The sequence below is a fragment of the Camarhynchus parvulus genome, chromosome 11, assembly GCF_901933205.1.
Source record: "Camarhynchus parvulus chromosome 11, STF_HiC, whole genome shotgun sequence".
In the NCBI taxonomy this organism is placed as follows: Eukaryota; Metazoa; Chordata; class Aves; order Passeriformes; family Thraupidae; genus Camarhynchus; species Camarhynchus parvulus.
The window spans coordinates 960,241-976,704 of NC_044581.1; the positions used below are offsets into that span (position 1 = coordinate 960,241).

General features: G+C 67.0%; 2 protein-coding genes across 2 annotated transcripts; both read right to left on the minus strand.

Moving 5' to 3' along the window:
* Positions 1–198: 198 nt before the first annotated feature.
* On the minus strand, positions 199–8,512 carry CDH1 (cadherin 1). The gene is given in 17 exon segments (XM_030956187.1): positions 199–906; positions 1,003–1,146; positions 1,241–1,371; positions 1,457–1,678; positions 2,180–2,407; positions 2,489–2,631; positions 2,737–2,981; positions 3,061–3,132; positions 3,135–3,251; positions 3,355–3,483; positions 3,852–4,024; positions 4,140–4,284; positions 4,365–4,520; positions 4,612–4,743; positions 4,844–5,073; positions 8,113–8,227; positions 8,341–8,512. Coding segments are annotated over 17 exon segments (2,652 nt in total). The 5' UTR covers positions 8,398–8,512; the 3' UTR covers positions 199–693.
* Positions 8,513–9,463: 951 nt separating this feature from the next.
* On the minus strand, positions 9,464–15,346 carry CDH3 (cadherin 3). The gene is made up of 15 exons (XM_030956224.1): positions 15,153–15,346; positions 13,245–13,441; positions 13,061–13,171; positions 12,812–12,967; positions 12,591–12,735; positions 12,303–12,478; positions 12,091–12,219; positions 11,828–12,013; positions 11,497–11,741; positions 11,272–11,414; positions 10,717–10,941; positions 10,395–10,613; positions 10,177–10,307; positions 9,954–10,097; positions 9,464–9,872 (listed from the first exon to the last, which is right to left on the minus strand). The coding sequence occupies exons 1-15, from the start codon at positions 15,292–15,294 to the stop codon at positions 9,660–9,662; spliced, it is 2,562 nt and encodes an 853-aa protein (XP_030812084.1). The 5' UTR covers positions 15,295–15,346; the 3' UTR covers positions 9,464–9,659.
* Positions 15,347–16,464: the final 1,118 nt, after the last annotated feature.

Consider the following 16,464-nt stretch of genomic DNA (forward strand, 5'->3'; position numbering starts at 1 on the left):
ATTTTATATAAAAACCATGCAATCATCACTTGGCCACTGCTGGTTTCCCAGCTCGCATCAGCCCTTTTCCCATGGTAAAAAATACAAACTGTGACGACAGCTAAATACAGAGGTCAGGATTTTGGGAAAGCCCTTTGATTTTGGAAAGCACCTTTCAATGACTGCACACTAATTACACCTGGCACGACAGAGGAGGAAATCAATCCATAATCTGGGGTACAGAAAAATAGAAATCTGACTGTACAATGTAGTATTAAATACAATTGCCTGTGATGGTGCATTCTTTGGTCTGTGTTGATTGAGTGCCTCATTGCACTTCTGCATCACTAGGTTCATGATCTGAGCCTGTGTGGGGCTGGCAGCATGAGGTATTTTGGAGAGCGCCAGTGAAACCCTTTTTCCCCTCATGGAAAAGGGAAGAAGGACCCAATCCTGCCCCCCACAGCTGGGAGCACCTCAGTTCCAGGACAGGGAATGGGCTAAACTGTTCCATGCTCTGGAGCCAAGGGGGCCAGGAGACACCCGGAGTACCCCAAAACCCCCCATCCCCACTGAGCCTGAGCTGGGGATGCTCGCTCACTTTCTGTGAGGGAGACACGGGCACAGGGTTCAGGAGGGGTTTGGCCACGCCAGACAGAGACCGACGTGAGTCCAGAGGGGTGAAATGAGGTGGCAGCAGCGGGCTGGGGGTCCCTAATCGTCCTCCTCGCCGCCGCCGTAGAGCTCGGCCAGCTTGCGGAAGCGGCCGCCCCAGTCGTTGAGGTAGTCGTAGTCCTGGTCGCCGTCGGAGGCGGAGGAGTTGAGGGAGCTGAGCGAGGTGGCCTCCGAGCCGCTGCCCTCGTAGTCGAACACCAGCAGCGAGTCGTAGGGGGGGGCCGTGGGGTCCGTGTCGGCCGCCTTCAGGTTCTGGGGGGGCACAGGGGTCAGCACCCGCGTCCCCTGCGCTGCTGTGGCAGGGACGTGTGGCAGGGACGTGTCACCCCCGCGCTCTCCAGCACTCACCTCGTCGATGAAGTTGCCGATCTCGTCGGGGTTGGCGGGGCGGGGCCGGTACTGGGGGGCCGCCATCAGCGGGGGCGCCACGTCATTGCGGATCACCTCGGGCCGGGCGTCCAGCCCCCGGTGCAGCTGGCTCAGGTCGTAGTCCTGCGGGGACAGGAGGAGTCAGGGCTCCAGGGACAGCCATGGGCACGGCCACCACCCCTTGGTGGGCAGGGTCCAGCAAGCGCAGCCATCGCACCTGGTCCTCCTCGCCGCCGCCCTCCTCGTCATAGTGGTACACATTGTCCCTCATGTCATCCTCGGGTGGGAGCAGTGGTTCCTTCTCCACCTTCCTCCTCCTCACGAAGAGCAGCAGCAGCAGCAGGAGGACTGCAGGCACAGGGAGGGGGTGTCAGGGCAGCAGGGAGGGGGTGACCCGCACTCTGTCCCTCCCATCCCTGTCCCAGGTACTCACTGAGCAGTGCCAGGATGCCCCCCAGGATGCCCAGGATGGCGGGCACGCCCATGCCACCGGAGATGTAGGCTCTGCGCTCGCAGTTCTTGGCTGGCCCCTCGCAGCTGCACACCTGGGCTCGCACCGCTGTGATCTGATCCTTGCCCTGTGCATCCAGCAGCTTCAGGAAGATGCTGTACTCGCCTGGCTCCAGCTCCTTCTTCATGCTCAGCTTCACCTCATCTTGGTGAACCACAGAAGCATTTGGGTTGGAAAAGGTCCCCAAAATAATTGAGTCCAGCCATCCCCCAGCACTGCCAAGGCCACCACTGACTCATTTCCACAAGTGCCACATTTACACAGCTCTCAAATCCTCTAGGGATTGGGACTCCACCACTGCCCTGGGCAGCCTCTTCCAATGCCTGAGCACCTTTTACATGAATGAATTTTCCCCTATATCCAACCTAAATCTCTCCTAGCACATCTCGAGGTTGTTTCCCCTTGTCCTGTATCTTAGGAGCAGATCCTGACCCTCACCTGGCTGCACCGTCCTGCCACTAAGTTGTGGAGAGTGAGAAGGTTCCTCCTGAGCCTCCCCATCTCCCTCAGCCACTCCTGGTGCTCCAGCCCCTTTCCCAGTTCTGCTCTGGGAACACCCTTGGCACTGGCGCAGGACTTTGCCCCGTGGCAGGTCCCCAGCCTAGCGCTCATTGCAGGCCCAGCACCAGAGCAGGTGGCACCCACCTGGTTGCACCACGCTGGCAGTCCAGTTGCTGCCAGAGCCGTGCATCAGCTCTGCCTTGAAGGGGTGGGTGTTGGGGGGCAGGTCCTTGTCGATGATCTTCAGCATCTGCTCCTCGGGCTGCCGGTTGCAGATGTCGAAGCTCCGGGGCTCTGGCACGGGCCCGTTGTCATTCACATCCTGAAGCACGAGGAGCAGTGTCCCCGTGCCGGTGGCATAGTTTGGTGACCCTGTGGGACTAAGAGTCAGCGAGGCACCCAGGGAGGGGGGACACGGAGATGGGCACGGGGGCAGCAGCTGGGCACCCTCACCGTTGTCCACGGCCAGGATGATGGCCTTGTAGGTGCTGTTGATGGCATGTGCCGACTCCCGGTCCAGGGGCTGGGCTGCCGTGACGATGCCGTTCTCAGGGTCAATGGCCAACCACCCTGCAGGGTCACTGCCCATGCGATACCTGGGGGCAGCCAGGGGTCAGCAGGGGGAGAGGAAGGGGCACACGGTGCAGCGCAGCCCCTCAGACATCCCAGCAAAGCCCCCTCCACCATCATGCTCCACTCACGTGATTTTCTGTCTCTGGTCCTTGTCGGGGTCCTGGGCTGTGTAGGAGGTGACCTGGTATCCCACTGGCACATCCTCCATCACCTCCACCCGCTTGACTGGGGGCACGAAGATCGGGGCTTCATTCACGTCCCTGACCACCACCAGGACATTGGCTGTGGCAGGATTCAGGGGCACGGTGAAGGGGGCCTGGTTCTCCACTGACACCACGAGCCTGTACCGGTCCTGGGCCTCATAATCCAGGCCCTGGGGGAGGGAGAGAAGCCGGGTAGTGCCAGCAGGGAGTCAGCTGGTGCTGAGGCAGCCATGAGGCAGCAGAACCCACCTTGGCAGTTTTCAGGAGCCCATCGTTGGTTTTGGGGTCAGTGGTGATCTCGAAGTCGCCCTGCGGGTCCCCTTAAAGCTGCGGATGTGGTAGACGGCTTGCCAGGCCGGGGAGCCTGGCAGGTCCTGGTCTGTCACATGCAGCCGGGCCACCACCACCCCCACCTCGTTCTCGGCCACTGACGTCTCATACTGCAAGATGGGACAGGGACAGTCACCTGTGTGGCCCCAGGCACCCCAGGTGGAGCTGGTGCCACGATGCCCGGGGAGGGCAGCGGCTGGGGCTGGGTGGTACCGTGGCAGGGTCGAAGACGGGAGGGTTGTCGTTGGCATCAGTGACTTTGATGATGGCAGTGGCAGTGTTGGTCAGGCCAAAGCCTTCCTGGTCTGCAGCCTGGATGATCAGCGTGTAGTTGGGAGTGGTCTGCAGAGCAAAATCATCCCAGTTAGGGCTGGGGTGGGGACTGGGGTGTTCCCCTCCTCCAGGCATCACCTGCCTTCTCCTCCAGCCTTCTCCAGCCTCGCTCTTTCCTGCTGGCACACAGGCAGCTGATGTCCCAGCTGCCCACCCAAGGGGCTGCCAGTGTACACACTCCAGGGCTCAGCAAGGCTGGGGGCTCCTGGAGGGTCCCCAGCATAGCTCCTGCAGACACTCCTACAGCCAGGGACGGTGACCCAGGGATGCCACGTCCCAAAACCAGATGGACCCAGGGCTGCAGTATCCCTTTCTCCCCATGGCACATCCCACTGTGGGGTAGCCCAGGTTCCCTTGGGCTGTGGCAAGATGCCCACCTCCCGGTCCAGTCCCGTGCCAATGACACTGATGATGCCGTTCTCGGCATTGATGGTGAACATGTCCTGTGCACCCTTGGGCTCCTCGCTGAGGATGGAGTAGCCGATGATGCCATTGTTCACATTGATCGCATCATCTGCATCCGTAGCGTTCACGGTCATCACAGATGTGCCTGGACACGGGGACAAGGCAGGGAGATGTTACTGATGGGACAGAATCCATGGGCCACCCTGGCACTGCTCACGCTCAGGGCTCTGTGTGGTCCCAGCTCACAGTCCCCCACGTACCCGGCTTTGCGTTCTCCTCAATGTAACCAACAAAGACTTGCTGGGTGAAGACAGGCCGGTTGTCGTTCTGGTCAGTGACGGTGATGATGATCTCCATGGGGTCTTCCACGGGCTGCCCGTTGGCCGACACGGCGTGGGAGTAGAGCTGCAAGGGCACAGTCAGTGCGTGTGCAGTGCCCAGGACTGTCCCTGTCCCTGTCCTGCCACAGATGCCCCCTCACTCACCACGTATTTGTCCTTCTCCTCCCGGTCCAGGGGTTTTGTCACCTCCAGCCACCCCGTCTCCCGCTCGATGATGAACACACCCACGGGGATGGTGTCCGCTCCCTGCCCCGTGATGCTGTAGAAAACCTTGGTCTCCTTGTCCTTGTTGGATTTGATCTGGCAGCGAGGCAGGAAGGGGAGGGTGAGCCGTGTCCCAGTCCCCCAGGGATCCCTCTGGGCCCTGCTCGGTCCCCACGGGCACACCCACCTGCACCAGCTTCTTGGGGAAGGGCCCCCGCTCGTTCTCGGGGCAGTTGATGGGGGGGATGACCCAGTCCCTCTTGTGCCGCCGGAGGCCGTGTCCGTGCTCCGGGAAGATCAGCACGTCTGGCACTGTGCCCTGTTGGGACAGTGGCTCTGCTCAGGGCCAGCACCTGGCTGAGCCCTCTGCACCAGGGACAGGGGCTGCTGTGACCCCAGGGAGAGGGTCTGTGCTTCACCTGCTGCATCCGCTCGTGGTGTCGGTGCTGGTGCCGCCGCTGGCGCAGCGTCACCTTGGCTGAATGCCTCTTGCCCACGGTGTCCCAGGTGTGCACAGCAAAGGTGATGTCCCGCTGCTGGAGCTGCAGGGGCCGCGTGGCAGTGACAGTGCCATCCCTGCTCACCTTGAAGCGCGTGTCATCCGGGAGGAAGGCGGCACGGTGCGACTCACCACAGTCCACAAAGCTCACTGGGGACAGGGGACCGAGTGGCAGAAGGTTCAGGGGATATGGGCACACACAGCACAGCCCCACCCCAGCAGCCAGGGGTGTGGGGTCACAGCAGTGGTGGGGATGCTCCACACACAGTGACACATGCCCTGCCAGGATTCCATCCTAGGCACAACACACGGTGCATCCCTGCCCTGGCTTTGGTCCAGGATGGGACATGGCAGGACCTACTGTGCCACTGCCGGACAGCGACAATGCGACAAGTGCCACCTGGCACAGCATGTTCTGGTCCCCAGCACCATGTATGGCATGGCACCAGGCACAGCACATCCCCATATAGATGTATCCCTGTGGCACAGCACGTCCCCTGGCATGGCATGTCACCACCACTGTGCCCATGCTGCCCCAGCAGCTTTTCCAATAAAAACAAGGGCAGCAGTCCTCCACCTGCACTGGCACCCAGTGCCCTGGCAGCCAGGCCCCTCAACCTGCCCAGGCACCTCCGGGACCCCCAGCCCAGGGGCAGGCGGGGGTCCGGTGTCACTGGCTGGGCGCAGCAGAGCTGGGCCGCCACGAGGCAGCGGTCAGCGGGCATCACATGAGCCGTGCCGTGCTCCCGAACAAACGCCCTTTGTTTGGGAGAGAGTTGTTGGAGCCAGCGGCACCCGGGCTCCGCAGCCAGCGCTGCCTCCGCCGCCCCGGCGTGACCCGTGCCGGGGTGGGCGGCCGGCAGCGCCGAACGGATCGGAACGGGGCCCGTGGCTTACGTCAGCCCACGAGCAGCCCAGGAATGCGGGGTGCCTGTGGGATGAAGGGGGGAGCAATCGCTGCCCCCCTGCCCACCACGGTGCCCCCGACCCGGCCCAGGAGCAGCCGCCGGCGCGGTGCCAGCCCCGCTCAGCCCCACGGCGGGACCCCCGGCCGGGGCAGGCGGAGCCGGTGGGGCCGGCTGGGCAGGAACGTGCCGGGGCAGGCGGGAAGGAGAGGCAGCCGCGGGCGCAGCCGCCGTGCTCGGCCCTGGCCCCGGGGTGCAGCGAGGGGCGGCACGGAGCCCCCAGCCCCACACTGGGTGCAGTGAGCGCTCAGCGCTCAGCCCGCACTGGGTTCGAGGAGAGTGCTCACAACCCGCTCCCCCCTTCCCGCTCTCCCCCCTCCAACTCCCCCCCTTCCCACCTGGCTGCGCACAACCTGTTTTTCCAGCTTGGCTGAAGGAGGGCTGGCTCCAGCCCTCCTCTCCCCGGGGCTGGGAGCTGGGGGGGTGGAGGGGGGCCCTCTCCTGGGAATGATGGAGGTGGGAGAAAAGGAGAGCTCAGGGAGTCCTACAGGGGGATCCCCCCACTTCAGTCCCCCACCACCCCCTGCAGGACACTGGGACAACCAGACTGGTACAACCAGGCTGCCAAGCAGGGTGTGGGGCTGAGACCCCACACAGGGGATCAGGGCAGCCCCCCAAAGCCACCTCCTGTCCTGTGAGGTCTCAGTGGGGCTGGGCACAGGCGGAGCCGGGTGTCCCCATCCCTGCAGTGCCCCCACCCCATGTGTGCAGCTGTGCCAGGGCAGGGGGCTCCCCCCGGGTGAAGGTGCTGTGGGTGACACATCCCGCTGACGTCACCCCAGTTTCGCTGTGACTTCAGACTCTCGAGGTTTCTCCACCCAGGACCGACGGGCACTGTCCCAGCCCCCACCATGTCCCCAGCACCCCCTGAGCCCCCCAAGCCCCCTGACCCACAGAGCAGAGCCCTGGTGACACCGCAGCCCCACGCAGGTGCTGCTGCTGTTGTTCGCCGCCCCGGCGCCGCGCGGGGCCTGCCTGGGCCTGTTGCAGGGAAAACATCGCGCTCAACTCATCAAGCTAATTACAGGCCGGCTTGTCAGCCCTGCCACAAGCTGTGGGGTGCTCTGCGGCCCAGCATGGCCTGGCATCCACCAGGCTCGGCCACCCCACGGCTGGCATTGCCATGGCACAGCTGTGACTCAGTGGGTGCCACACAGGCCTCAAGGGCAGATGTCCCTTCCTTCCTCCCACGCCCTACTGTGCCCGGAACCCAAACTGAAAGTGCTGGGGCTGGCACAGAGGACTTCCAGCAGGTCTCAGTGCTGCGGGGAAGTCAGCAGGGCTGCCATCACCGTGGTATCAGGCCCAGCCCTGATGGACATCGGTTAGTGCACGTTAATGATCAACCACAAGGCAAACAAACACGATTCCTGGGGTAGGGGCAGGGTCCAATTCCTGGCTCTCCCAGGCGAAGCCGTTAGAGCTGAGGATGTTTGGGAGCCTTGGTGCAGCACTTGGTGCTCGGTACCCCTCGGCCCTGTGCCCCCCCAGCCACCCTGGCACACACACTGCGCTGCCAGCACCACTCTCAGCCACGAACTGGTGCAGATGGTGACAGCCACTGCACACAGCCCCAGAGCCCACGGAGGCCCTTTTGGGAGCCCAGAGTGGCAGCAGGTCCCCAGCACAGGGGTCCCCAGTGCCCCCTTGCCGCACCAGAACAGGGCTTTAGTGCCAACACAGTGGGACACCAACATCCCCAAAAGCCCAGGAGCCCATCCTGGTGCCCGTCCCCATGCCAAGAGCCGCCCTGGGGGCGCACACAGCGGGTCCAAAGGGGGCTCACCCTGCTGAACCCAGGGTGCCCGGTGAGGCACGGGGCAGGGAGGCGCCTGCGCGCCCACACCCCGGCCTGCCGGCCCCGACAGGTCTGCGGTGCCTGAGTCAGCGCCGCCCGCGCCGGCGCGCCCCGGGGAGCGGCTGCCGCTGCCCCCGCGCCCGGCCCGCCGTGCCAGCGCCGGCGCTGCCCCAGTGCTGCGTGGGGACACACCGGGCTCTGTCCCCCATGCCACGGCCGCCGCAGCAAGCCTGTCCCCACTGCCACAGTGCCATCCCCACCGCCACAGCGCTGTCCCCACGCCCGTGGCCATGCCAGCACCGCTCGGGCACGGAGCCACGGCTTTTTTCGCCCACCCCCATCCCACACACCCTCCTGTACCCATAGTCCCGTCCCCGTCCTCACAGCCCCCCTGTCCTCCACGGCCGGTTGTCCCGGTGTCCTTACCCCGTCCCAGGGCCCGTCCCGCCGCCACGCTGTCCCGCGGCACCGTCAGGGCGAAGGTCTCGGCGGCGAAGCCGGGCTGGCACGACGCTGCCCGCTGGCACAGCCGCTGCCCGCTCTGCCCGGAGAGAGACGTTAGCACCGGGCGGGGACCCGAGCGAGGTCCCGCGGCCCCGGGCAGGGCCTCGGCGGGGTCCCAGGCGGGGTCCTGCCGCCCATTCCGTGGCTCACCTGGAGCAGGAGCAAGAGGAGGCAGAGCGGGACCGAGCAGCCCGCCCGCCGCCCCATGGCCGGAGCCGCAGCCGCAGCCGGTGCCGGTGCCGGTTGGTGCCGGAGGGATCGGGCGCTGCCGCCACGGAGTCGCAGGTGCGTCCGGTCCCCTCCCGATCCCTCCTCGCAGGTGCCGACCCCGCGGAGAACCGCCCCGTCCCGCCCCGACGGGAGGGGAGGCGGTCCCGCCCCGCCCGCAGCCGGAACGCCGGTATTCCCGGTGCCTCCGCCGCCCGGTATCCCGGAACCCCCCTCGGTACCGGTGCGGTACTTCTCCCACGGCCCCCGGTACCGTGGTACCCCCAGTACCCCGCCAGCCCCCGGTACCCCAACACCCCTGGTGCTCTGCCCGTCGCGGCTCCCCGTGCCTCTGACACTCCCAGCCCCGGCCCTCGAGCTCTCTGTGCCTCTCCCGTCCAGCGCAGTGCGAGCACGGGGTGTTGGGGGGTGACAGGAGCCAGGCGTACCCCAGGGTGCCCCCACGCCACGGCCCCAGATCCCAGCTCTGCAGCAGGGGACAAACATCGTACCCAGGGACCCCTCGGGCAGGAAGGGCCCCTCAGGATGCTGCAGTCCCCTGTACCCCTCTGTCCCAAAGCACAGCACAGCTGGGGGTGACCCTGGCGAAGGGGACCCCCAGTACCATCAGCTGTCCCCATCCCATGTGTCAGGAGCTGATCCTGGAGCCAGTGGGAGACGCCCAGAACTCGGGGTCCTGCCAGGGCCAGAGGCAGCTCTGCCCACCCGTGCCAGCACCCATGGTCATCTCAGGGGGTTGGGGTGGCAGCAGGGCTCTGGCTGCCCAGGCCAGGAGACATTTAGCACCAGGAATGCCCAATGCCACCAGTGTCACTCCCATGGACAGATTGGCGGCCAGTGCCCTGCCCGTGCCCATCAGCACCCTTTGAGGGGCATGGGCACTGCCCCTGCATGGGTGGCGCTGCAGCTGTGCCACAGGTTCCACACTGCAGTGGGCAAGGGGGGACAGGGCTGGGGAGGGGTCACTGCAGGGCTGGGGGCAGCACTAATCTCCAGGGCACAAAGTGACACAGAGCCTGGGACATCTAAAAAAACCAAATCCTTTATTAAAACTGACCCAGCTCCCATCCCCTTGTCTGCAGCATCACACGCCGTCATTCCATACCTTAAAAAATAGATAATAACCACAAAAACGCAGGTGAGGAGGTGAGGGGGCTGCGCTGGGGTGGGGGGCACGGCAGGAGGAACCCCCAAGGCACAAAAGCAGCAATAAGGCGGGGACAGCAGCGGGCTGGGGGTCCCTAATCGTCCTCCTCGCCGCCGCCGTAGAGCTCGGCCAGCTTGCGGAAGCGGCCGCCCCAGTCGTTGAGGTAGTCGTAGTCCTGGTCGCCGTCGGAGGCGGAGGAGTTGAGGGAGCTGAGCGAGGTGGCCTCCGAGCCGCTGCCCTCGTAGTCGAACACCAGCAGCGAGTCGTAGGGGGGGGCCGTGGGGTCCGTGTCGGCCGCCTTCAGGTTCTGGGGGGGCACAGGGGTCAGCACCCGCGTCCCCTGCGCTGTCATCCCCCGGGCTCTCACCTCCTCGAGGTCAGCACTCACCTCCTCGATGAAGGTGCCGATGTCGTCGGGGTTGGCGGGGCGGGGCCGGTACTGGGGGGCCGGCAGGAGGGTGGGGGCCACGTCATTGCGGATCACCTCGGGCCGGGCGTCCAGCCCCCGGTGCAGCTGCCGCAGGTCATAGTTCTGGGGACACACACACCCATGGAGAGGGGCAGAGTCAGAGAGCCCACGCTGTCACCAGGCCCCTGACCCCTACACCCACCTGGTCCTCCTCGCCACCACCCTCCTCCCCGTAGTAGAAGATGTTGTCCCTTGTGTCATCTTCGGGCAGCAGCAGCGGCTCCTTCGTCACCTTCCTCCTCCTCACGAAGAGCAGCAGCAGCAGCAGGATGACTGGGGGGAAGAGTGCCATCAGCAGGGACGTGTGCCCCACTGTGCCCAGAGCTGGGCTGTCCCCACAGCCCCAGGATCCCCACTCACGCAGCAGGGCCAGCAGCGCGCCCAGGGTGGCGAGGACGAAGGGCAGGGCGGTGGCAGGCTGGGACTTCTGGGGACAGCCCTGAGCCTGCCCCTCGCAGGCACAGACCCGTGCGGTGACAATGGTCACTTGGGCTCTGCCCGGCTGGTCCAGCAGCCGCAGGTACACGCTGTAGGTGTCGGGCTCCAGCGGTGCCACCAGCTGCAGCGTCACTGTGTCACCTACATGAGATTGGGGACTCAGGGATGATGCACCAGGAATGCAGCCATGGCACAGCTGCCTCTGCTGAGGAGCCTCCACATGATGTTCAGCCCCCTGCAATACCTGTGTCCCCCACCTCCACAGCCCAGCTGTCCCCCGAGCCGTGGGTGAGCTCGGCGCGGAAGGGGCCGGTGTTGGGGGGCAGGTCCCGGTCGGTGACGGTGAGGAGCTGGGGCTGGGGGCTGCGCTGGCAGACGGTGATGTCCCGTGGCTCAGCCTCGGGGCCGTTGTCGTTCACATCCAGCAGGGTGAGGAGTAGCGTGCCCGTGCCCGTGGCCGGCGGCGAGCCTGGGGGGAACAATTCTGGAGGGGGGACCCCAAACCCAGGACCCTCATGGGGACATGGGTAACTGAGCAGGCATGGGGACGGGGGGGAACCTCAAAACCAAGACTTTCCCAGGGACAGAGGCTGTCTGGGCAAGGGTGGGAACAGCAAGGAGTGATGCTGGAGGGGGCAGTCCCAAACCCAGGATCCTCAGGGGGCTGGGGTGCCCCGGGCAGGGGTGGGGCCATGCAGCCCTGCGCTGCTCCATGCTGGAGCTGGGATGTGTTTCCTGGTGATGGCAGCATGTGCTCCTCACGCGGGAGGGGGAACAAGGGCCCTTTCATGTCCCTCACCATCATCCACGGCCAGCAGCACAGCCATGTAGGTGCTGTTCTTGACAAAGGGGGACTCGCGGTCCAGGTGGTCCCGCGCGGTCACCAGGCCATTCTCGGGGTGCACGGCCAGCCAGCCCGCAGGGTCGTGCCCCACCACGTACCTGGGGGCACAGGGGAGCTGGTGCTGCGGAGAGGGGCCGCAGAGACCCCCCAAAGCTCCACTCCAACCCTGTCCCTGCTCACTTGATCCTCTGCCCCTGCGCCTTGTCAGGGTCCTGGGCCGTGCAGGCTGTGAGGGTCTGCCCCGGGGGCACATCCTCTGACACCGTGGCCAGCTGCACGGGCGGCACAAACACCGGGGCCTCATTGACATCCTCCACAGTGACTGTCACCGTAGCAGTGGCCATGGGCAGCTTCACGACGAAGGGGACCTCGTTGGCCACTGCCACGTGGAGCACGAACTGCTGCTTGGCCTCATAGTCCAGACCCTGGGAGAGGGGGACACACGGGCAGTGAGAGTGGGACGGGCAGGATTCCGCCTGGGCAGCAGTGGGGTGACAGGGGTGACACAGACCTGGGCGGTGCGCAGGATGCCCTCGTTGGTGGCAGGGTTGGTGCTGATGGCAAAGGCTCCCCCGTCGTTGCCGCGCAGGATGGAGTAGACGGCTCTCCAGGCCGGCGTGCCGGGCTCATCCAGGTCGGTGACAGCCAGCCGTGCCACCTCCCGCCCGGCCACGTTCTCCGGCACGGCCGCCTCGTACTGCGGGTCAGGGGCACCGTCAGCACCGCGGCCCGGCGGGCACCGGGGGTCACAGCCAGCAGGGGGGCCCGCGTTACCGTTTTGGGGTCAAACTCGGGGGCGTTGTCATTGACATCAGCGATCTCGATGACGGCCAGCGCTGTGGTGGTCAGTCCCTCCCCATCCAGGTCAGCTGCCTGCACGGTCAGTGTGTACTCCCGCACGCGCTGTGGTGGACAGACAGACAGACAGACACCGTATCAGCCCCTGCCTGGGCTGGGACCCCTGCCCCCGGTGCTGCAGAGCCCACCTCCCGGTCGAGGCCGCTGGCAATGACGCTGAGGGTGCCTGTGGCCCGGTTGACAGTGAACATTTGGGGATGGGGCTCCCGTGGCTCCTGGCTGAGGATGGAGTAGGCGATGACACCGTTGTAGGTCTCCACTGCATCGTCTGCATCCGTGGCTGTCACCTGCATGATGGAGGTGCCTGGGGGTGTGGATGTGCAGGTGAGGGGGATGCTGGAGGGCACAGTGCTGGGGCTGTGCCCCAAGAACATGGCTGGTGGGATGCAGAGCTTCCCCAAGGCACGGGGTCCTACCTGGCAGAGCTCCCTCTGGCACAGAGCCCCTGAACACCTCCTGTGTGAACTGGGGCTTGTTGTCATTCTGGTCTGTCACCGTCACGATGATCTCCATTGGCTCCTCCACTGGCTTCCCATTCTCAGACACGGCGTGGGAGAAGAGCTGCAGGGTGGGGTGTGAGTGGGGGACCTGGCAGAGCCCCCCAACATCCCCCTGGTGTCCCCAGGCAGGGACCTACGTGGTACTTGTCGATGTGCTCGCGGTCCAGCGGCTGCGTCACCTTCATCCAGCCCGACTCCTTCTCAATGGTGAAGATGCCCTCGGGGGGGGCATCTGCTCCCTGCCCTGTGATGCTGTAGAAGATCTTGGTGTCTCTGTCCCGGTTGGATTTGATCTGGGAGGAGACACAGAGCAAGGGATGGGGTCAGCATCCCCCAGCACCCAGCTCCATGCCCAAAGCCCCTGCCCAGACTGACCAGCGTCGTACCTGAACCAGCTTTTTGGGGAAGGGGCCCCTCTCATTCTCAGGAACCTTGATGGGGGGGATCACCCAGTCCCTCTTCTGCCTCCTGAGAGCAGCTCGAGCCCTGGGCAGCTCCTGCGGGACGGGGGTGAATGAGGGCACAGCCGGCGGGGGGAGCAGGGGTGGGGGATACGCGGTGCAGCGTTACCTGCGGGGAGCGCCTGCTCTCTGCGGGAGCTGGGGCAGGCTCTGGCTGGCCAGCGGCATACCGGGGAGAACCGGCATCTCGGGGGGGCACGGCGAGCGCCCTGCCCGCCCCCGGCAGCCGCACGGGGCCCCCGTCCTCCCGCACCCCGACATCGGGTTCCTCCGTGCTGTACGGCCCCGCGCAGCCTCCGGAGCTCCCTGCGAGGGTGAGGGGTCAGGGGGATGGGGGGGACCTCTCCCCGACAGCCCCGAGCCGCAACCACAGCGCCAGGAGCCTGCAATCCCCCGGAGAGCCGAGGCGGAGCGAGGCAGGGGGCGGTGGAAGAGAGGGAGAGGGCGCCGGGAGCGGGGCAGGGAACAGCGAGCGCCGTACGGGAGCGCAGTGGAAGTTTCGGTGGAAGTTTCGGCTTTGTTTCACAGATGATGGGAAATTCCTGGGCGGGCAGAGCCCTGCCCCAGCCCCCTCCCGGTGTGTCACCCCCTCGGGGCTCCCAACCCCCCGTGTCCAGATCATCGGGCACTGAATCTCCCTCCCCCGCCTCCCACGCTGCATCCCTCGTGCTGGACACAGCCCCGGCTCCGCACCCCCCGGGGCAAGGCTTAGGGGATTAGCGGAGCTGAGCCAGCTCCGGGCGGCCGAGCGGCCCCGGGCGGGGCCGGGGGGGCCGCGGAAGGCGTGGAATGGGGCAGGGGGAGCCGTGCCCCACGGCTGCTCCACACCGGAGGGACCGAGCCCGAGGGCGACGGTGTGGGGCCATGCGGGGAGCAGCAACCGTGCCCCGAGGGCAGCGCCAGGGCCCCTCCCAGTGGCGATGGCCGCGATAAGGGACTTTAATGGGGCCGGAGGGGCATCAGTTACCCGGCAAGCGGGACGTGAGGAGCCCGGGGAAGCCCCCAGCCCCGCTCCCCAGCCGTGGCCCGGGTTGCTGCTCCCTCCGGAGGGCCGGGCGGCACAGGGGGTACCCCGCCCTGTCCTCGGGGGTCCCTCCGTGGAGGGCCCACGGGGCACCGAGCCCGCTGGGTGCCGAGGCGGAGCCGCACGGTCACTGCCGGGGCCGTGAGCTGCCCACCGAGGGGGTCGCAGCGGCGCGGGCAGACCCCGCCCGTGCCCACAGCAGGGGCCTGGCAGCGCCCACCTGCAGTCCTGGCAGGCTTAGCCGATGGAGAAGGGATGTGAAACGGGATGTGGTGTCCACCGCAGACAGAGGTCGAGGCCCCTCCCCGGCACTTACCGCCAAGGAGAGCTTTTAGCGCTCCCGCGGCCATTAGACGAGCGCTGGCTCCGGCCGCGTTCCCGGGCAGCCCCAATCCCCCGGGAGCCGCCGAGCGAGGAGGGCACCGGGCCCGGGCCGAGCGCCGGCAGCGGGCCAGGAGCTGGCAGCAGCAAGACCCTGCCCAGCCTCGGGCCGGGCGGAGCCCGCACCCCACGGCCGGAGAAGGGGGGCCCTGGGGCACCCAGCCCCATTGCCAGCCCGGCGCCGGCCGCCCACCCTGCGGGGACCCAGCCCTGCCCGCCGCGGGTGCCCACGGCTGGGCCAAAGGCGCTGGCATCAGCCGCCACCAGCCCAGGGAGAGCAGACGGGCACCGCCAGCCCCGCGGGGCACAGCCAGCCCCACGGCCGAGCCCCACAGCCCGGGGAAGCACAGCCCTAGAGCACAGGACCCCCGCCAGCCCCACGGCCGAGCCCCACAGCCCGGGGACCCCCGCCAGCCCCAGAGCAGCGCGAGGTCCTCCCGAAAAGCAGCGGCCCCAGCACCGGAGGCAAAGCGATCCTGATCCCGGCACTGAGGGAGGCCCTGCCGCCCCCCCAGTGCTCGGAGCCCCCATCCCGGTCCCGATGGCGGCCCCAGCCTATCCCCGCGGTGTTCCGGGGGTCCCGGTGCCCCGCGCCCCGACGGTGCGAGTTACCTGGGGCGGGGAGCGGCCCGCGGCGCAGCCCCGGGAGGGCGCACGGCGGGGCCGGGGAGAGGGCGGCCGCCGGCAGGAGCGGGGAGAGGACGAGGAGAATGAAGATGGAGAGCGGGCAGAGCCCGGAGCGCGGCCCCCGCATGGCCCGTCCGTTGCTGCTGCCGCCGCCGCCGCCGCTCCGGTCGCCGCCCGCCGCGTCCCGCCCCGTCCCGCCCCGCAACGCCCCAGGTGAGGCGGTGGCCGCGCAGGTACCGCCCCGCCCCGGAGAGCGGCCCCTGCACGCCCCAGGCATCCCCCGGCAATGCCCTGGACCCCTCCATTACCGCCGGGACCGTCCTACCGAGAGTTCACCCCCTACAACACCCCCGGCAATCCCCGTTACACCGCGGCGCTCCTCTGGAAACCTCCGGCAGCTCCCGATACAACAGCCCGATACCACCGGGCACCCCCTGTATTCCCCTGGAGCCCCACGGCAATCCCAGCACCCCATGTTACCTCCCGGGCACCCATCCGTCAAGATCCAGGCACAGCCCGGTACCCCTCGGTACCGGCCGGTACTGGAACCTTCCATACCCTCCGGGCACACCCGGCCCCCCTCTGAAATCCTCCTGACAATCCGCAGTACCTCCTGGGAACCCTGGGGCACCGCCTGGCAGCCTCTTGGAACGCCCTGGCAACTCTCGGCAATCCGCGATACCTCCCTGGTCACCCCGGCACCCTTCGGGCACCTCCCCGATCCGTACCCACCGGCTCGCCTTGGAACCCCTGGCACTCCCCGGCACGGCCCGGCAATGCTCGGGCACCGCCCGCTCCCCGCCGGCCACCCCCGGGTGCCTCCTCTCCGTTTGCCGCCCATGGGTGCGCTGGAACTCCCGGGGGGGCCCGTGTGTGCCCCCAGCCCCGCTGCCGTGGGGGTTCCGTGGCCACCGAGGGGCAGCCCCGGGGGCTCCTGGACTCCATCGTCCCCCCAGCCTGGAGCAGCATCTCGTGTGCTGGGTCCCCCCATAGGGCGCCCCCGGACCCCCCCGGGGCGGGCAGCTCTGCAGAGCCGGTTCAGCTCTCCTGGCCAAGGTCGCTGATGCCACAGGGAGGGCTCCCAGCAGGCACCTGGGGGGAGCAGCCAGTGCAGCTGCAGCCATGGCACCCGGCAGCTTCACCCTCCTCCTCCTCCTCCTGCTGGTGGGACCCTCGCAGTGGGGCCGGGGGTGCTGCATGGCCATGTCCCGGGAGGTTCGGGGCAGAGCCGTGTCCCTGAGCCCCGCAGCCCCGCTGTCCATCCCGCAGCACGTGCTGATCTTCCCGGAGCACGGAC